The sequence below is a fragment of the Oncorhynchus tshawytscha genome, linkage group LG11, assembly GCF_018296145.1.
Source record: "Oncorhynchus tshawytscha isolate Ot180627B linkage group LG11, Otsh_v2.0, whole genome shotgun sequence".
NCBI classification, from domain to species: Eukaryota; Metazoa; Chordata; class Actinopteri; order Salmoniformes; family Salmonidae; genus Oncorhynchus; species Oncorhynchus tshawytscha.
The window spans coordinates 29,956,417-29,977,765 of NC_056439.1; the positions used below are offsets into that span (position 1 = coordinate 29,956,417).

The following is a 21,349-nucleotide window of genomic DNA, read 5'->3' on the forward strand; positions in this document are numbered from 1 at the left end:
TGCAACCAATCTATGACTAGAATCACATACCTACAGTAAAGTGGAATTGAGCAGGGTGAATAGCAACATATCTGGCACAAAATGAGGCGTGACAGATGAGTAGTGCTCATAACTTACCATCAACAATATTAAACATGATAGAACAAACGTACAGACTACCATTGTGCAGAGAGTTAATGCTCTCAGAAGGATGTTACACTAATGTGCCTCCTTCCTCTCGTGCTGCGCCCCCCCCCACGGCTCCTCCACCGTGGGTCTCCTGCATTGTCGATCTGCTCTAAATCATCACAGTAGCACCAGGCATGCCCCCCCCCACCGCCCCAACCATCCATGCCCCCTACGAAGTCTGTAATGTGATCCCGGGACCACCTGTGGTGGCAAGACAGACGCCTCACGTCGGTGTCCATTTGAGCTGCTGATTAATGTCCTCCATGTTGTGCGGCAATTCATCTGTGGCTGATATACTTTTTATGAAGCTCTAACTACAGCCCTACTCTAGCTCCTAATGAAGTTAAAGTAGAAAAGCAATAAAATAGCCTCCGAAAACACCCGCTGGCACTACAGCCTGCTCTGCTGGTCTCCAACTCTGTCTTTATCTTTCGCTTCTTTCTTCCTTTCTATTGCATATGTGTATATTTTTTGTTGCTGTTTGAGTTGACAAGGCATCAGCCAAACCCCAGAAACAACATCATCCACAATAGTGATAGTCTCTGCGGTTATCGCGGGGTGGACGAGTTTAGTGTCATTAAATATTGTGTGGCTGAAGGGAGGGTGGCGGGCGTACGGTTTGAATTAAGAGAATCAATACCATAAACAAAATCCATTAATGCATAATTATTGCGTAATTTATTTAGTTTACATTGACTTTTTTCTTTCATTCTTTTAGGTTATCTGGTATTAGTGCATAAGCCTAAACTTTAGGGTCTAAAGGTGCTAGGAGAAGTGGTTATGGTGAGAAATGGAACCGAGCCTGTGTCCCATACCAACACACGCCACTCCCTTGGACCTCCGTGTAGTCTTGCTTTGTATGATTTTGTTTGCTTTCTCATTTGCCTAGTTGACACACCTTTTCATCAAGGTCTAGGTACCCGCGCCAAATTGCATACTTTTGGGAACTGGCATAAAAAGTTAACATCAATCACGGAGGCAAAAACTACATTGTCGAACTTAAATTCAATAAGACAAAAGCCGCGAACGGAGAGTTAAAAATGAAGAGAAGAGAAGGCCAAAAAAAATCATGCTCGGAAAATATTTGGTGAAGTGGTAAAAAAAAGATAATAGCAGTGCCGGCTATGTTATTGTGTGATGAATGTGAGAAACTATACAAATCGACAGTCACAAGACTTCAAATAGGCCTATGGCATGTCAAAGAAACTGTAGCCTACTGTTTAGATGGGTTAAATAGAAACTGAAATCTGGACATTGATTAACTAGAATATAACCTACTGTTTTTTTGGCAAACTCTAAATTCCTCCTCTACGATCTGTAGAGGTGCTGTATTCATCATAAAAGCAAAAGCTGACCATATAAAATATGTATCGAAGCCAAATTGAAATCTTATTGGAACACATCCGGTCGTTTTCACAGCTTTCTTTTTCCTTACAACCGGTCAAACTGATGTCATTTGGACACTTTGTACAGAAAATCTTTCCCGTTTGTTATTGCTTTATTGTATTTTCTCCCCAGTACCTAAACATCTTTGCTCTGCGGAAGATGACAGAAAAAACTTTACCGATGTCACCTAGTTTGAAGCATTCATTCTATCGATCTATTACAATATTCTGTTGAGCAAGGTTTTATTTATTCTTATAGTGCAACATATAATGACAAAAGAGAAGCTACATGTATCCAGTGACGACCACTGCCCCACCTGTTTTGAGCCACACCTTGGGGTTGCCTGTTTTGCATGTTATTTTCACACCTTAATACGTGTCAAATATCAGTGAGCAAAAAATGTTTTTTAAAAATATATAATAATTGAGTAAATCCAGGTGTTTCAGCCTAGATCAGTGATTTATGTGGTGGTGAGGCAGCCAGCAGAAAATACAGGAGAGTAGGTTGGTAATGTCCTCTAGTTGTGCCGTGATTGGTTAATGTTCTCTAGTATGTCAAATCACGTTACACGTCTACATTAGCTTTGATTGCACTTATCATGTCAACATCATACTTTCAAAATCTTAACTAGCAAGCTAGCAGTCATCATCATGAATCAAGTCGACAATCTACTGGCAAATTATGTTTAATCCTTGTCATATGAGGATAAATATTGAAGAGAAATTATAGATAAAACGTATCAATGCTCATCGGACATTGGATATAAACATTACACACAATTTGGAAATCGCAAATTCAACAATGAGAGGTTTGAAAGGAATCAGTGGATAACTGCAAGCATTGCAAAGCAATCACTAGCCTGTTATTCAGTGGAGTGGGTGTGTGGTCCCAAGACTAGTTTTAAGGGTATCTTTTCCAAGCTTAAATGGATCACGATTTAACATTGGCTATGCTGTCAATCCAGCATGACTTCTGCCACGCTCAAAACAACTGGAAACTCAAAACTAGGAAATCTGACTTCAGTGAGTTCAAGACATCGGGAAACTTGGGAAAAAACTTGGAAAATACGTTTTGAACGGTCATCCAACTCGGAATTGCAAGTCCGGAACTCAGGCCTCTTTCTAGAGCTCCGACCTGAAGATCACTGACGCTATCATGATTCGACCTTGTTTTTTCAGAGTTCCCGGTTTTATTCAAAGCACCATGAATCCAGAAAATGTCAGACTTTGATTACAAAGTTTGCAGACAAAATTTGCCCACGAGGAACCGCCGTGCCATGTTTTTGTTCAAGTGAGCACAGCACAACAAGGTGAGTCCAAAAAAGTATTGTATGCTGCTGCATAAATGATGTAATATGCCAGGGAGATATGTATACTGTAGCAAAGAAAGTAATACTAAGTGTATGCTGTGTAGTAAGCTGTTAGTAGCCCATGTTCCTCACCCTAATAATTTGGTCCCTTTTCAGCTCTTAATTTCACCTACTGTTCTGACTTGGTGGTGCACATAGATAATAGCCTGTTTTAGAGAAATTTAATCATCGAATATTGTAGAGAGCTTTCGTTGTCTACTTATTTGCCCCCTTTATTTATCCTACGGTTCTGACTTGGTGTACAGGGAGAACACTGTAAGAATGGCCCATGTTCTGAATTCTGTCGGTGTACATTTTAAAAATGCTGAACAAATAGTTATATTGACTCGGTCCATCCTAGCTTGCTCATTAATATCTTAATCGGAATGACTGATTCCTTCTTATCCACTCGTCGTCCCCTTATGCCATAGTTTGTACATCTCAATTGTCAGTAAAAACCACATTTTTTTAAGCAAGTCAGCCATATCAGCTATGTTTTTTTTAAATGCAGTAAATGAGACTGAATGAACTGTTTCACTGCCAGACAAGGCTCCGCTGAAAGCCAAGTGTAGCAGTGGTAAGGTGATGGGACTGCTGTTGGGACAGCTTTATGTAGGCCCTAACAGTTTGCGGACCCCGTTTGTCACCGTTATAGTGCAATTAATGTATTGTTTACTGTTGTGTTGTGGCTTTGCTGGCATGCATTTTTTATAGTTTGCCCCACCAAGATTTACATGCTAAAATCACCACTGCATGTATCTAACTATAGACCTTATAAGCAGAAACCTATCTAAATAAGGCAAAACAAAATCCTGCACACCCTGTCAAAAAATTGTTCTGCAGTCTTTGACTGTAGCATATAGTGCATTTTCTATATTTAAGGGTTAAGGTTGGGTGCGGGCCTCAGATTTTCACATTGAAGTTGGTGGTTGCGGATGAGTTATTAGCAATTGCAGGCTGTTGCGGGTGAACAAACAGCTGACCCACACAACACTAATCCACAGACAAACACAAGAACTCACCAGTAAGTTGGTGTGGAAACTAGATAAAGTTGCCATGATGCATTTTGCTGCTCACCTAGGATAGCGATGACCTCATCGTCCTGGATGACCTCCAGTGACCCTGACACCACAAAGCAGAGTGTGTCGACGCTCTCCCCAGCATGGAAGATGAGGTCTCCAGGGGCGCAGTGGATGGTCTGGAACTCCCCGGCTAGAGAGCGCAGGCAGCCGTCACTTGCCAGGCGGAACGCAGGGTGCTCATTGAACACCTTCCGGTTCAGGTGAACACAGATGTCTGCCCGCATGTCTTTAGGACAGATAGACAGCACCTGGAGAGTGGACAGACAGACACCTGTCCATCAGGCTTTCAGGCTGTTTGAATTACTTTCAAATAAAATGGTATTGTCTCATACACATGTTTAGCAGATGTTATTGAGAGTGTAGCGAAATTCTTGTGGTATAGTATGGGTTTCACCATTGTACTGAGCCATTGCAGTATTGTGTAGTCCCATTCATTAGAATCCAATGTGTTCTACAAGACTTCTGCAGTTATCTCATAACCATACTACTACTGCATCTATGCTCTAACCCCAGCCCTGGTGTTGTTAGATCCCATCCTTCCTGTGCTGTAACCACAGGCAGCCCTGGTGTTGTTAGGCCTATCCCTCCTGGGTCCAAGCTCAGGGGCATGGCTCACCTTCTCAGTGTCGATGCCCTTGGACATGGACCATGTAGAGACAATGTAGTCCATCACCCTCTCACTCAGCCCATTGGGCACCTGGTAGAGCTTGAGGAAGTCCCTCACGTTGTTCAGCATCTCGTGGTAGCGGTTGGTATTGGCGTACATCTGCTGGAAGATGGTGGTCACATTTCCAAAGATGGTGGCGTACAGGAGAGCTGGAGAAGAAAGGGAAATTATCTTTCAAATACAGTTGTCATAAAATGAAATGAGCTGAAGTGAGTGGTAATGACAGGTGACAGATTGTGTATATAATGGTGTTCATGTACTCCATAGGAGAAAGAATAGGGAGAGTTCCAGAACCACTAGCGCTCCACAAGACTTACTGACAGCCTCCAACGCTGTGATTGTAACCTAGCTCACTGTTACCATAGAGACCTTACCCAAAAATAGTTCTGTCTTCTTCTCCCAGCCAATAAAAAGACAATAAAAGACAAGAAATAACAACTTTAAAGACTTTACAATGGGGGAGGGATCCGCGCTGGCACATGATCCAGAGAAAAGAGGGTGGCAGGCTGGCTGTTGAGAATGATTCAGCAGGCAGGAAAGGCACATATTCCTTCCTTCCCTGTGGAATTATTAATAACTAGTCTCCTCTCAATGCAGACAGATTCAAACAGCTGCCCCTCACACCTGACATCAACGCACCTGTGAACGACTGCTGACAGTGTTGTTTAGTCAACGTCAACAGACCGCAGGATGACAATACCAACTTGTACGTTTCAGATTAAAAGTCTAGTTTCTAAATCTAAAATACCTCTGGAAATAAATCCAGGTATTTGGATACTTGTTAATGAAACTCAAAAACACAAATTGAAGATAGCATTGACATTCTACCTTATCCTTAGCCTTAGCTCTGCGCTTGCCAGCCTGGCCTCAGAGCCAAACAAAACATAATTGACATATTTCTGAGCACCTCTAAGACATATGATACCTAACAATAGTCTAGTTACTTTAGACAGAAATTAAAGTAGGGAGGTTGGGGAAGGATGGGTGGGTGTAATCTGCGACCGTCTAACAATCCAAAGGTTACGTTTTTGAGTTGCGTCGGGGACAACTGTAGTATTTTAGCTAAGTCTTCCCCCTAACCCTTATTCTACCCCGAATCACCAACATGCTACATTGTCGTTTTAGTTCCCCTAACCTTTCACACAAATTATCCTCAAAATTCACCTTTGTTGTTACAAGCAACCTGGACTCAGAGAAAGACTCCAAAATTATACATCCTCCAAGAGGTATGATAACTTACGAACATAGTTAAATAAAGGTTAAATAAATAAAATAAAAAGGATAGGATCATCCAATTCGTATGCTATTGTACGCCCTGGTAAGACGTATGATACTATACGTCCTCTAATTCGTATGCTATTGTACGCCCTGGTAAGACGTATGATACTATACGTCCTCTAATTCGTATGATATTGTACGACCACTATTCATTTCATAATGTAACCTAACGTAACATAAATATCATACTAAATGGCGTGTCACAGATGTATTAACAGAATAATACGAATTGCCTTGAGACTACATTGCAGAGCCTGGTCCAAAACCACAACTCAACACATTAATGTCCAATAAATATCTATGACGCAATGGTCAAGCAGCCAATCACTGGCACTAACAGCCAATTGAAACTACTTTTCTTTCCAAAAGTACGACAACCGTGTAAATCTATTTTGACAAGGTGTAATTGTGTATCAGGCCTTCCCTTTCTAAGTAAACATTCTTGCAGTGTCTCTAAGTAATAATTGACTGAACAATGTGCAGAGGCAGCATGCATAAGTCATACTCTCACCCCCAATTGGGAACTATCATTTCTATCATCAGAATTCTCATTGAGTAAAGAAATATTATTTAGCGTTGACATTGTGGGGTTTATTTTTCATTAGATCAACTTAATAGTCAATTTGATGCTATTTAGAGAAGATAATGGCTTTTGTAGAGCCCGAGGGGGGAGGGGGAGTTCTGATCTATAGTAGAACATCTGCTCTTTACTAGTTACACTGGCACAGTAAACATACAGAGAGGGGAACATTCATAACACAACACATCAAAAGTAGAGCGCTTTTTCATAACAGTCATTAATATCAGTCATACTGAACAATGACTGATATCATAAATGGTTATGTAAATTTTTCTCTCACTGAAATAATTGTGAATTTGAGATGAATTTCCATTAGAACACACAGACACTGCCAAAAAATAAAATGTTATGAACAAAGATAAATCGCCTCATTCAATCCTTTAATTCCATTCATTGATCACGATTAAAATAATAACCAGACTGATGACCACGAGCGACCACCTTGCTGTATTTGTTGCATGAATGTTGCAGGAGTGCTAATCACACTGGGTGTTGTGAGAAGAATTTAACAGTGGCAGCACACCTGGGGGATTGAATTGAGCTGCGAAACAAATATAACCAGTCCTGTGGGTCTGCTGTTGAAGGTAACAAGGCCATAGGGGGTCTCCCTCAGAGGCTTAGGAGCGAACCATAATGAAGTCATGGAGGACCACTCAGAGAACCACCTGGCTAGGTAAACACTGTGACCACTCACCCTCATCACTCACACACGGATCACACCAGCAGGTATATACTGTAACAAGTGGAAACTAGCAACGTAAGCTGAAACACCCCATTTATTTGATGGCTTTACTGTGCACAAGGCTAGATACTGGTAGCATCAGATACTGTAACTACAGACATGGACATTAATTCAGGTTTCATTTAACTCTGGGTCAGGTTAGGTGTCTGATGTACTGGGAGGGATTTTGTAGGCTGTGTAAACTGAGAAGGACATCTTCTAAAGGATCCTACTTCTAAAGGCATTATTCACAGCTCCTTCTAAAAGGAACCCTTAAAGAAGAGCAGGTGAGTGGGTTCATCCTGTATCAGTGCTATGAATAAAGGTTCATGACACGTGCAGCCAGACCCCAACTCACACGGTCTGCAATTACACTTAAGAGGTCCAATCCATCACGCCTGGCACCTGCTTGATTCAGTTATCCCCCACTGCAAGTCAGACTGCAGACTCTACCCGTTCAGTCCTGCATAAATCGCTGTGAGAAATGAAATAATTATAATAAAAAATTGATTTCCCGTGTTTCAGGACTTTTCACATGGGAAGATTGGGTCGATGGAAAATGAGAATCACAAATGAATGAGTCAGGGAGATAGCCCACAGGGACAATTAGAACGGTGATAATTATGGAAATGGTGTCAGAATCAGTACAAATACAACCCTTGGGTAATTTGCATGGAGAGTGCAAACATGAAACTGGTATTCATGAGTTACTGATTAAGGATTGCATAATACTGTAATGCAAGACTGGTGATTTTGTTTAGTAGAGGTTCAACTATTTTACGAAGCACTTGCATAACCCTTGCACACTCACACACTTGAGCTAAGTCCCCCTGACCCGTTGTCATGCCAACATGTCAAATGAGGCAGGTCGTATTGACAGTGGAACACCATACTTAACCCTGCGATGTACGAGTCATAGAGGAAGTCCCCACAACCACGGTCTACATGCTGTGTTCCAAAAGGAGGGAGAGCCTAAACTCTGACGCAAAACCTCAGCTAGAAATATTCCCAAACATTTAGAGAGAAAGTGCAAGGTCACCATGCCAGGGGGATTAAAGGGAAACTGTGAGATTTTTAAATTTAGGTCATTTTCCTACTTACCCAGAGTCAAATGACCATATTTATGTCTCTGTGTGCAGTTTGGAGATAATGTAATTTAGCATATCGTTAGCTTAGCGCAATTGCTGAAAGTCTACAGGTACAGTAGCCAGCTCCTCTCAAGAGCAGAGGAGTAGACCTTCTAACTCAGGGCCAGACAGAGTTTTTGGCTCGAGGGCCACATTGGGATTTCGATGTATATATACACAGAGTGTACAAAACATTAAGGACACCTTTCTAATATTGAGTTGCAACCCCTCTTTTGCCCTCAGAACAGCCTTAATTCTTTGGGCCAGAGTCTCTACAAGGTGTTGAAAGCATTCCACAGGGATGCCTGCCCATGTTGACACCAATGCTTCCCACAGTTGTGTAAAGTTGGCTGGAGGTCTTTTGGGTAGTGGACCATTATTGATACACATGGGAAACTGTTGAGCATGAAAAACACAGCAGCGTTGTAGTTCTTGACACAAACCAGTGCGCCTGGCACCTACTACCATACCTCATTCCAGGGCAATTCAATATTTTGTCTTGCCCATTCACGCTCTGAATGGTACACATACACAATCCATGTCGCAATTGTCTCAAGTATTAAAAATCCTTCTTTAACCTGTCCCTTCATCTACACTGATTGCAGTTGATTTAATAGGTGACATCAATAATGAATCATAGCTTTCACCTGGATTCACCTGGTCAGTCTTTCATGGAAAGAGAAGGTGTTAATGTTAATGTTTTGTACAATTAGTGCATATATACAGTACCAGTCAAAAGTTTGGACACACCTACTCATTCAAGGGTTTTTCTTTTCTACATCATAGAATAATAGTGAAGACATCAAAACTATGAAATAATAGCACTTACACAGCCTGGAGATGTGTTGGGTCATTGTCCTGTTGAAAAACAAATGATAGTCCCACCAAACCACATGGGATGGCGTATCGCTGCAGAATGCTGTCGGAGCAATGCTGGTTAAGTGTCCCTTGAATTCTAAATAAATCACAGACAGTGTCACCAGCAAAGCACACCCACACCTCCTCTTCCATGTTTCACGGTGGGAACCACACATGCGGAGATCATCCGTTCACCTACTCTGCGTCTCACAAAGACATGGTGGTTGGAACCAAAAATCTCAAATTTGGACTCATCAGACCAAAGGACAGATCTCCACCAGTCTAATGTCAATTGCTCATGTTTCTTGGCCCAAGACAATCTCTTCTTCTTATTGGTGTCCTTTAGTAGTGGTTTCTTTGCGGCAATTCAACCACGAAGACCTAATTCACGCAGTCTCTTCTGAACAGTTGATGTTGAAATGTGTCTCGTACTTGAACTCTATGAAGCATTTATTTGGGTTGCAATTTCTGGTAACTCTAATGAACTTATTATCCTCTGCAACAGAGTTGACTCTGGGCCTTCCTTTCCTGTAGCGGTCCACATGAGAGTCATACATGTTTTTTTATACATTTGCTAAACAATTCTATGCTTTGTCATTATGGGATATTGTGTGTAGATTGATGAGAGAAAAAAACAATTGAATCCATTTTAGAATACGGCTGTAACGTAACAATATGTGGAACAAGTCAAGGGTTCTGAATACTTTCCAAATCCGTTGTATAATGTGAATCTAAACAAACTCACCCAACCACACACAGAACCTCTACACACACTCTCGCACACCTGAACATGCATGTGCACACACACTTGCACGCGCGTGATATGGAAGCAGCCAGGCACCCACATACAGGATACAGACACAGAGGCAGCAGTCACCTCCAAAGTAAAGGAGCTGGTTTTGGGCTGAGCCTCCCCTGATTTGGGCCACTTGATGTGGGATTAGCAGTGACCCGGATGAGTCAGTTTAGAGGACTCCTGGAGAGAGAGAGAGAGCAGAGAGTGCAGAGAACGACACCCCTTTATGGATTAGACTAATCGCCCTGCAGACAGAGCAGCCAGAGAAAGCAAAGCTCTCCAATTCCACTGCAGGATGGATCAGGGCGGGCAGGACAATACAGCTCCCTCCCTCTCTCTCTTTGTCATCACTTGTTCTTCAACCTACTGTGTATATTTTTATGCTTCTGTGTCTGTCCCTTGAAATCTCTATCCTTCTTCCCCCTCTCTAACCCTCTCTCTTTCCATTAATCAGGGCATGGGAGCTAAAAAGCCCAAGGGGGAGAGACACTCCGAGCTGCTTCTCTGTCAACGCCCTCAGACCTACTCCACCCACGCCCCATCACTGTTTCTCAGGCCTGACTCTGGGCTGATCACTGGGTAATGGGTCCTCAAATGGGGAGGGGGACTGGGGGAAAAAACAAATGTCAATCTGCTTGCTGAGCTCTATGGACATCATGACACAGAAACAGTAGATATTGAAGCTTCCTCTTTGCAACTGATGGAATTAATCCTGATCCTTACACAACCCCAATCATGTGTTATGGTTTTCAATACACTTTTACATCCGCCGAAGCGATTCTGCTCAAATAAAACCGCTCTCTAGTTCACTGCTCTGCCTCTCTTGTCTCCTCTCTCATTCTCTCACTCACTGGGGAGAAGAAGTCTCTACTGTTTTACAGACTCGGCCATCAAGCGCAGGCTCCTCAGGCAGAAGCCGTCCTTTACTCCATCCTTCCGCCCAGCGCCCTTTGCCATCCGCCTGCTGACGAGCTGAGCTCAGGTAATTCCCATAATTCCCAGTGACTGGGATAGGGTCGACTAATAATCCATGTCTTTGATTTACCTCTCATAATAAAACCTCAACAACACAGAAACACAGACAGCAGTGAGGTTGGAATGTGCTTTAATTTCTCTACAACTTATGTAGTCACAACTGTACTGTATTTGTGTGCGTGTGCATGCATGTGTGTTTATGCATGTGCCTGTGTGCATGAACTGACAAATGCATAGAAGTGTGTGCATTTACAGTTGTACTGGCATGTATTCAAGATGATGTAGAGGCAATTATGTACACTACTGTTCAAAAGTTTGGGGTCACTTAGAAATGTCCTTGTTTTTGAAAGAAAAGCTAATATTTTTGTCCCTTACAATAACATCAAATTGATCAGAAATACAGTGTAGACATTGTTAATGTTGTAAATGACTATTGTAGCTGAAAACGGCTGATTTTTGATGGAATATCTACATAGGCGTACAGAGGCCCAGTATCCTCAACCATCACTCCTGTGTTCTAATGGCGCGTTGTGTTAGCAAATCCAAGTTTATAATTTGAAAAGGCTAATTTATCATTAGAAAACCCTTTTGCAATTATGGATGTGCTGATTAAAGAAGCAATAAAACTGGCCTTCTTTAGACTAGTTGAGTATCTGGAGCATCAGCATTTGTGGGTTAATTTTACAGTCTCAAAATGGCCAGAAACAAAGAACTTTCTTCTGATACTCGTCAGTCTATTCTTGTTCTGAGAAATGAAGGCTATTCCACGCGTGAAATTGCCAAGAAACTGAAGATCTCGTACAACGCTGTGTACTACTCCCGTCACAGAACAGTGTAAACTGGCTCTAACCAGAATAGAAAGAGGAGTCGGAGGCCACGGTGCACAACTGAGCAAGAGGACAAGTACATTAGAGTGTCTAGTTTGAGAAACAGACGCTTCACAAGTCCTCAACTGGCAGCTTCATTAAATAGTACATGCAAATCACCAGTCTCAATGTCAACAGTGAAGAGGCAACTCTGGGATGCTGGCCTTCTAGGGAGAGTTCCTCGGTCCAGTGTCAGCGTTATTTTGCCCATCTTAATCTTTTTCTCTTTATTGTCCAGTCTAAGATATGGCTTTTTCTTTGCAATTCTGCCTAGGAGGCCAGCATCAACAGCCTCTTCACCGTTGATGTTGAGACTGGTGTTTTGCGGGTACTATTTAATTAAGCTGTTCGTTTTTGGACTTGTGAGGAATAATTATGAAAGAGATTGGTGTGCTTTTTCACTATCGAATCATGGCATGGGGTTGTTCACTATCTAATCATGGCATGGGGTTGTTCAATGACAGACATGTATTTATTTAAAATCTATCACTTGGTGATTTCACTTCAGAGAGACAAATGATCATGTTGTTTTGCTAAATGCTGTATATCCGCCTTACTCTCAGAGAAATAAGTAGTACTGAGAGGTTTTATACAGTCATATAAGTCAATACAGTAATATGAAATCTGTATGTAAAATATTTACGTTTGACATTTTTGCAATTTAGCAGATTCTCTTATCCATAGTTACTTACAGTAAGTGCATTCGTCTTAAGATGCTAGGTGAGCTAACCACATATCACAGTCAAAAATACAGGATACACACATTAAATTCCGGCTAAACAGTGGATATATTTAGTGTTTTGTAAAAGAACACATTAAAAATCCATTAATAAAAAAAATGCTCATTTCTGATGAGAAATTACAAAGTAAAAAAAATGGTTGGATATAGCATTTTGGAAATAAACTTTTCATGTGCATACAGTATATGAGTAATAGCATAATGTTTGCAAAAGTGTATGTAGGTGCTAACATGTGCATTGCATGTAATGTAAGTGTGTGCGTGTACATGCATGTTAATACAATGTGTACAACTCACCCTCCTATCAGATCCTGATAGCTAAGTGGATCATTAATCTAAAGGTGATTTCTGACAGTCAGAGAAAGAGGTGGGAGGGGGAGGAGGTAAGAATGGCCTTATTCAGAGTAATGGGAAAAGGTGGCAATTAATAAGCCTGTGATCACTTCACTGAGCGAGCTCCTCTGACTGGGGCTGCTGAACCAATCTTATCTCTGTTCAGCTCCACTACTACTACTACACTCACATGGGTCCAAAACAAAAACGACACAGTGTTGTCTGTTTCGTGTGCTAGGTGGCTGTGGCACAGTGGCACGCCATGCCAACACTATCAGCTATGCCCAGACAACTCAGAGGGAAACACAGATCATTTTGCTCTGTTGTTTATTGGCTAGCCTGGCTCTGACAGTCTACACAATCAGACTGACACAGTGTGTGCCCCTGACTATCACAGGACAGGACAGGACAGGACAGCCCAGAGGACTTGCAGAGCTGGCAGATAGAGGAGACCCAAATACCATCAGATCTGTTTACAGCAGTGGAGCAAAGCATTCTCTACAGTATGTTTCTCTCGCTCTATCTGAGAGCAGCCTATCCTCATCTCTCTCTTTGTTGCTCAGATTGCCACCCAAGATTATGCTGACAGACGATGGGGAGTATTGTGTGTCATTAATCATCAACGTGTCATCATTGCTCGCTATCGTAATCGTGGAGATCTATTCTCTCCATCATCACTCTGTACTATCAGCAATCTCCCTGGAATTGCTGCCCATCCAGCCAACTAATCAACTAACCAGCCAATCAACCATCCATCCATCCATCCAACCAACCAATGAACCAACCAGCTAGCCATCCTACCAATCATCCAACCAGCTAGCCAACCAACCAACCCAACCATCCAACACCATGGAGAAGGGAAAACAACCAAGCCCAGTTACTTACAGCCGACCATCATCATGGCCACAGAGAAGATCTTCTCTCCATCCGTGGTGGGGGCAATGTTGCCGAACCCGATGGTGGTCAGGCTGGTCATGGTGAAGTAAAGAGACGTGATGTACAGAGAGTCTTTACCGGGGCCACCCTCCCATTGGCCTGAGCCGCTGGCATTGTAGCAATACGGCGAGCCGAGGTTGATGGCTAACTGGTAGAGCCAGCTGTCCGTCTTGATAGTGTTGGTGACCTCGTCAATGACCTCGTAGTCGCCAATGCTGTACCAGATGCAGGCCAGCCAGTGGGCCACCAGGCCAAACACACACACCAGTAGGACCAATACAGCTGCTCCATACTCCAGATAGTGGTCCAGTTTACGGGCCACCCGGCCCAGACGCAGCAGGCGCACCACCTTCAGAGAGCTGAACAGACTGCTAATACCCTGGAGGAGACACAGAGAAGAAGTGGACATGGTAAAGGTTTTGTTAGGGTCAGGGTCATTGTGCAAAACTATATGGTATGTGGTGACATGTAACACTAACCCCTCGCCCCTCAAATTAGCATGATGTAATCAACCCAGCTGGACCTGGGGTACAAATACGGATTAATTTCCATCTCGGCGAATGTCATCTGAATAAAGCTAAACAAAGTTGTTCTATGAGTGGAGCTAAATAGGACAAAAGTAGGCAGAATTGCAGCTTTCCCACTAGCCAGCCAAAACGTAGAAAACACAATACAATGCCTCATAAAAACAGAATGCAGCTGTAGTTTAGGTTCATTATCTCACATCACACAAACATTCTGTTATATCCCAATCTAACAGCTTGTTCAGCATTTTATCTCTTCTGACATAAGTGACACGTTCTCCAAAGTGCCTTTGTACTGTCTCTGTAATAACACAACTTTCCCAGAGAAAGGACACAGAAGTAATTGGCTGAGAAAACAAGCAGACAACAAACAAAAGGATTTTGCTTATATGGTAAAGACGAAGAAACCTTCAGTAGACCGTAGCATGTTTATTGTGCTACTGTATCCACTTTATTTGTGTAGACATTAAGGAACAGGTGGTAGGCAGGCAGGCAGGGGGGCTGGGAGTCTCCACAAGGCAACAACAGAACAACATCCATAGATAGTGTAATGTTTACAAACATGAATCTCAATACACTGCTTTTATCAGGTGAAGTGTAGCAGCAACATAAAAGCACATAAAAGGCGAAAACAGTCAGCGGAGGAGCTGTACTGTCCCATCATCGCTTCCCCTCGGCCCCTCCCCTCTCCTCTCTTCCTCCCACAGCATCAAAGGCCTCCCCGGAGACCCCAGCTAAGCTCATATGTAAATGAGGAGCATATAACTATCCACATTAAAGGCTCACCTATAGGGCAATCAGATGAAAAGATAACAGCATGGGTCGTAAAAAGCAGCAACACATGATGATGAATGATTACTGCTGGTAAGCACCTGTTTATTACAGATCAGCCTTGTTAAGTCGTGTATAGAGAGCAGTCATGCATGGACGTGATAAATGGAGGGTAGTGTACCCCTGGGTCTAGGGTGTGTATGCCCCTACTGTTTAATCTTTTGTTTTATGTAATGTAAGTGCCTTAATGTGTTTTGACACTAGGAAGAGTAGCTGCTGCCTTGGCAACAGATGGGGATCCCTAATAAATACAAATACAAATACAAAATAGGAGTAACATTAGATTAAGGAGAAGAAGAGTTAATAGATTGAATACAATAATTATTCTGGGACATAGTGTGCAGTTAATCAAATTGATAGCAAATTGCCACCATGATCTTGATCATTCGATTAAGATTCAAAGATCCTGTAGAGTCCAGAGAGGTTTTCATCCTGAGGCATTATAATATTATACATGAGGGCTAAATTATCCTTATGCTAACCCAAACCCCCACAGTTAGACTTGGCGCTAGGCTAATGCTTACCCAAACCCCCACAGCCCTAAGCGCTAGGCTAATGCTTACCCCCAAAATTATGGAATTAACAACCAATGTTTACTTTTTTATTTTGTGCTGTGACAGTCAATTGCAAATTAGTCTGACATAATGTATCTTATCTCATCACCACTAATGAGATGGGTGTGCTTGATGCATGTCGCGTCGGGGGCCTGGTCAACAGTGCACATCTCATCTTTGTTACTCTGAACTTACAATGGCTAGCCCCAAGTCGTTATATTTTTTTATTGTGCTTTATGCTATTTGCCTCATGACTCCTGCATGCTTTGTTGACTATGAACTTGATTGTTTACCCAACCGTGGGACAGACTGTTTGTTCCCACACTCAGGACTCTGACTCTACTGGTTACACAGACTTTTGGTCTCCCATCCTATTCTAACCACCTCTCACCGGCTTTGTAGTCATGTTACCTAATGAAATTGCTGTACAATATGATCTTGTTGACATCTAATGCACATTCAATTGTCATAAATCAACATTGCAGAGCTCTCCCTGTCTTCAGCCGTGCCCTAATTTTATTACTGCTGATGATATCTGGAAATGTGCATGTACACCCTGGCCCATCTACTATTGATAGCCACAATTCTGACTTGTGCCCTGTTATCTGCTTCACTGATTTATGCTCTCATAAAAGCCTGGGTTTTCTGCCGTTTAACACTAGAAGCTTATTACCTAAAATTGATCAAAAGTGTGGGTTCACAGCTCCAATCCAGATGTGTTAGTCATTACTGAGACATGGTTAAGAAAGTGTTTTGAATACTGATGTTAACCATTCTGGTTATGACCTTTTTTGGCAAGACAGACCTTCCAAAGGTGGTGGAGTGGCAATCTTTACCAAGGAACACCTTCGGTGCTCGGTTGTCTCCACCAAGTCTATCTCCAAACAATTTAATTTGCTGTTTTTTTAAGCATTAAACTTTGAAATAGCTCCTTGTTGATTTTTTTTATATATATTTTTTATTTAACCTTTATAAAACTAGGCAGGTCAGTTAAGAACAAATTCTTAGTTATAATGACAGTCTACCCCGGCCAAACCCGGACGACACTGAGTTAATAGTGAGCTTGCCCTTCCAACATTTCCTCATCTCACACCCCTTTTAATGTAACAAGCCCCGATGATCCTCCCTCTTTTTCCCCTGCCCAGCTACAATGTTTCTCCCTGCAGGTGGTCACTGAGTCCAAGGTGCTAAAGGAGCTCCTTAAACTTTACCCCCCAAAGAACATCTGGGTCAGATGGTTTAGACCCTTTCTTCTTTGAGGTTGCTGCCCCTATTATTGCCAAGTCTATCTCTGACCTTTTTAACCTGTCTCTCCTTTCTAGAGAGGTTTCCATTGCTTGGAAGGCAGCCACGGTGGTGCATCCTTTATTTAAAGGAGGAGATCAAGCTGATCCCAACTGTTATAGGGCAATTTCTATGTTGCCCTGTTAATCAAAAGTGTTTTAAAAACTTGTCAATAATCAATCGACTGGCTTTCATGATGTGTACAGTATTCTCTCTGGTATGCAATCTGGTTCCCACTCAGGTTATGGATGTGTCACTGCAACCTTAAAGGTCCTAAATGATGTCACCATTTCCCTTGATTCTAAGCAATGTTGTGTTGCTATTTTTATTGACTTGGCCAAAGATTTTGTTATGGTAGACCATTCCATTCTTGTGGGCCGGCTAAGGAGTATTGGTGTCTCTGAGGGGTCTTTGGCCTGTTTTGCTAACAACCTCTCTAAAAAAGTGCAGTGTGTAAAGTCGGAACATCTGCTGTCTCAGCCAGTGCCTGTCACCAAGGGAGTACCCCAAGACTCGATCCTAGGCCCCACGCTCTTCTCAATTTACATCAACAACATAGCTCAGGCAGTAGGAAGCTCTCTCATCCATTTATATGCAGATGACACAGTCTTAAACTCAGCTGGCCCCTCCCCGGATTTTGTGTTAAACGCTCTACAACAAAGCTTTCTTAGTGTCCAACAAGCTTTCTCTACCCTTAACCTTGTTCTGAACACCTCCAAAACAAAGGTCATGTGGTTTGGTAAGAAGAATGCCCCTCTCCCCTTCGGTGTGATAACTACCTCTGAGTGTTTAGCGCTTGAGGTAGTCACCTCAAGGCTGCTTCTGACTGTTCTACCACAGATTCCGGGAGCTGACACTGTCATTGTCCATGTGGGGTCAAACGACATCAGGAGGGCTAGCTCGGAACGTTTGAAAATTGATTTTAATGAACTGATTTTAGCATTAAAAGACTTTTAAAAATGGCCAATAATGTCAGGTCCAGTACCATTGTTGGGCCGCGGGTGTGAAAGATTCAGCAGACTGCTGGCATTACACATCTGGCTAAAAGACTACTGTAGCTCTGCTGGAGTCACTTTTATTGATAACTTTGACACCTTCTGGGAACAGAAGATGCTCTACAGGAATGACGGAGTCCATCCAAATCATCTTGGCTCCTGGACTCTGTCCACGCATTTCAAGGCTGTGTTGAAACAATGACTGGTAAATGATCCAAGACCAGATCAGTCACCATTGTGACAATGAGTTGTCATAATTCTGCATCAAATGTACATGATCTTAGGGGCATTGGCAAACACAATGTAAGTAATTTAATTTATGTACCCCTAATTGCACTGAATACATCTGTTTATCCTACAGCTATTGTAAGCAGTAATCATGAGCCTATAAACCAGAGTTATACTGTTAGCACTGAGGCAGTGTGCAATAGTAGGAAGACCACTTTATGCAGCTCACCCTGCACTATCAGCTCCAATGTAAATAGCATGAGTAAATCTACCTCTGATAAGCTTCCCAGTAAAGCATTAAAAACAATCATGCAACCCAGAAAAGTGCTAAAAATAGCTCATATTAACATATGCAGCCTAAGAAACAAGGTCCATGAAGTTAATAACTTGCTTGTAACAGATGACATTCATATTTTGACTATCTCTGAAACTCACTTAGATAATACCTTTGATGATACAGTGGTAGCAATACATGGTTATAACATCTCCCGAAAAGACAGAAATGTCAACAGAGGCGGTGTTGTGGTCTATATTCAGAACCACATTCCTGTAAAGCTTAGAGACGATCTAATGTTAAATACTGTTGAAGTAATATGGCTACAGGTTCATCTGCCTCACCTAAAGCCCATTCTTGTGGGAAGTTGCATCAGGTTGTCAGTCAACCTACCAGGGTAGTTACAAACAGCACAGGAATTAAATAATCAACATGTATTGATCACAGTTTTTCTAACGCTACAGATATTTGCTTTAAAGCAGTATCCAAATCCATAGGATGTAGTGATCACAATATAATAGCCATATCTAGAGAAACCAATGTTGCAAAGGCTGGGCCTAATATAGTGTATAAGAGGTCATACAATAAGTTTTGTAGTGATTCATATGTTGATGATGTGAAGAATATTTGCTGGTCTGTGGTGTGTAATGAGGAGCAACCAGATGCTGCATTTGACGCATTTATGAAACTACTTATTCCAGTTACTAATAAGCATGTACCCATTAAGAAAATGACTGTAAAACCTGTTAAATCCCCTTGGATTTATGAGGAATTTAAAAATTGTATGGTTGAGAGGGATGAGGCAAAAGGTATGGCAATTAAGTCTGGCAGCCCAACTGATTGGCAAACATACTGCAAATTAAGAAAACATGTGACTAAACTAAATAAAAAGAAAAATAAACTACACTATGAAACAAAGACAAATTATATAAAGAATGATCGGAAAAAGTTTTGGGGCACCTTAAATGAAATTTTGGGAAATAAAGCCAACTTTGCGTTACTGTTATTGAATCAGATGGCTCATTCATCACAAAGCAAACTTTAATGACTTTTTCATTGGCAAGATAAGCAAAGTTAGGGCGACATGCCAGCAACAAACGCTGACCCGACACATCCAAGTATATCGGACCAAATTGTGAAAGACAAGAATTGTACTTTAGAATTCCGTAAAGTCAGTGCGGAAGAGGTGAACAAATTATTGTTGTCTATCAACAATGACAAGCCTCCAGGGTCTGACAATCTAGATGGAAAATTACTGAGGATAATAGCAGACGATATTGCCACTCCTATTTGCCACATCTTTAATTTAAGCCTAATAGAGAGCGTGTGCCCTCAGGCCTGGAGGGAAGCTAAAGTCATTCCGCTACCAAGAATGGTAAAGCCCCCTTTACTGGCTCAAATAGCCAACCAATCAGCCTGTTACCAACCCTTAGTAAACTTCTGGGGAAAATTGTGTTTGACCAGATACAATGCTATTTTACAGTAAACATATTTACAACAGCATTTCACCATGCTTATAGGGAAGGACACTCAACAAGCACAGCACTTACAACAATGACTGATGAATGGCTGAGAGAAATGTATGATAAAATGATTGTGGGAGCTGCCTTGTTAGACTTCAGTGCAGCTTTTGACATTATTGATCATAGTCTGCTGCTGGAAAAACTTGTGTGTTATGGCTTTACACCCCCTGCTATAATGTGGATAAAGAGTTACTTGTCTAACAGAACACAGCGGGTGTTCTTTAATGGAAGCCTATCAAATATAATCAGGAATTCCCCAGGGTAGCTGTTTTCTGGCTTTTTTTTTTTACTAACTACATGCCACTGACTTTGAGTAAAGCCAGAGTTTCCATGTATGCGGATAACTCAACGCTATACACGTCAGCTACTTACAGCGACTGAAATGACTGCAACACTCAACAAAGAGCTGCAGTTAGTTTCAGAGTGGGTGGCAAGGAATAAGTTAGCCCTAAATATTTCTAAAATTAAAAGCATTGTATTTGGAACAAAACACTAAGTAAACCCTAAACCTCAACTAAATCTTGTAATAAATCATGTGGAAATTGAGACTAAACTGCTTGGAGTAACACTAGATTGTAAACTGCCATGGTCAAAACATATTGATGCAGTAGCAGCTAAGATTGGGAGAAGTCTGTCTATAATAAAGCGATGCTCTGCCCTAACAACACTATCAACAAGGCAGGTCCTACGGGCCCTAGTTTTGTCGCACCTTGACTACTGTTCAGTCGTGTGGTCAGGTGCCACAAAAAAGGACTTTGCAATTGACTCAGAACCGGGCAGCACAGCTGACTCTTGGATGTACACAGAGAGCTAATATTAATAACATGCATGTCAATCTCTCCTAGCTCAAAGTGGAGGAGAGATTGACTTCATCACTACTTTTATTTATGAGAGGTATTGACATGTTGAATGCACCGAGCTGTCTGTCTAAACTACTGGCACACAGCTCGGACACCCATGCATACCCCACAAGACATGCCACAAGAGGTCTCTTCACAGTCCCCAAGTCCAGAACAGACTATGGGAGGCACACAGTACGACATAGAGCCATTACTACATGGGACTCTATTCCACATCAAGTAACTGACGCAAGCAGTAAAATTAGATTTAAAAAACACCTTATGGAACAGCGGAGACTGTGAAGCAACACAAACGTTGGCACAGACACATGCATACACACACACACACACGGATTTAGTACTGTAGATATGTGGTAGTGGTGGAGTATGGGCCTGAGGGCACACAGTGGGTTGTGAAACCTGTGAATGTACTGTAA

General features: G+C 42.0%; 1 protein-coding gene across 1 annotated transcript in view; it reads right to left on the reverse strand.

Annotated features, from left to right (window-relative positions):
- The window catches only part of kcnh5b (potassium voltage-gated channel, subfamily H (eag-related), member 5b), an 86,061-nt gene that overhangs the window by 25,545 nt on the left and 39,167 nt on the right, over nucleotides 1-21,349 (reverse strand). The window contains exons 7-9 of the mRNA XM_024437268.2: nucleotides 13,810-14,239; nucleotides 4,601-4,800; nucleotides 3,980-4,232 (exon numbers count right to left, since the gene is read on the reverse strand). Coding sequence (XP_024293036.1) covers nucleotides 3,980-4,232; nucleotides 4,601-4,800; nucleotides 13,810-14,239 — 883 coding nt within the window. The remainder of the gene's footprint in view (nucleotides 1-3,979; nucleotides 4,233-4,600; nucleotides 4,801-13,809; nucleotides 14,240-21,349) is intronic.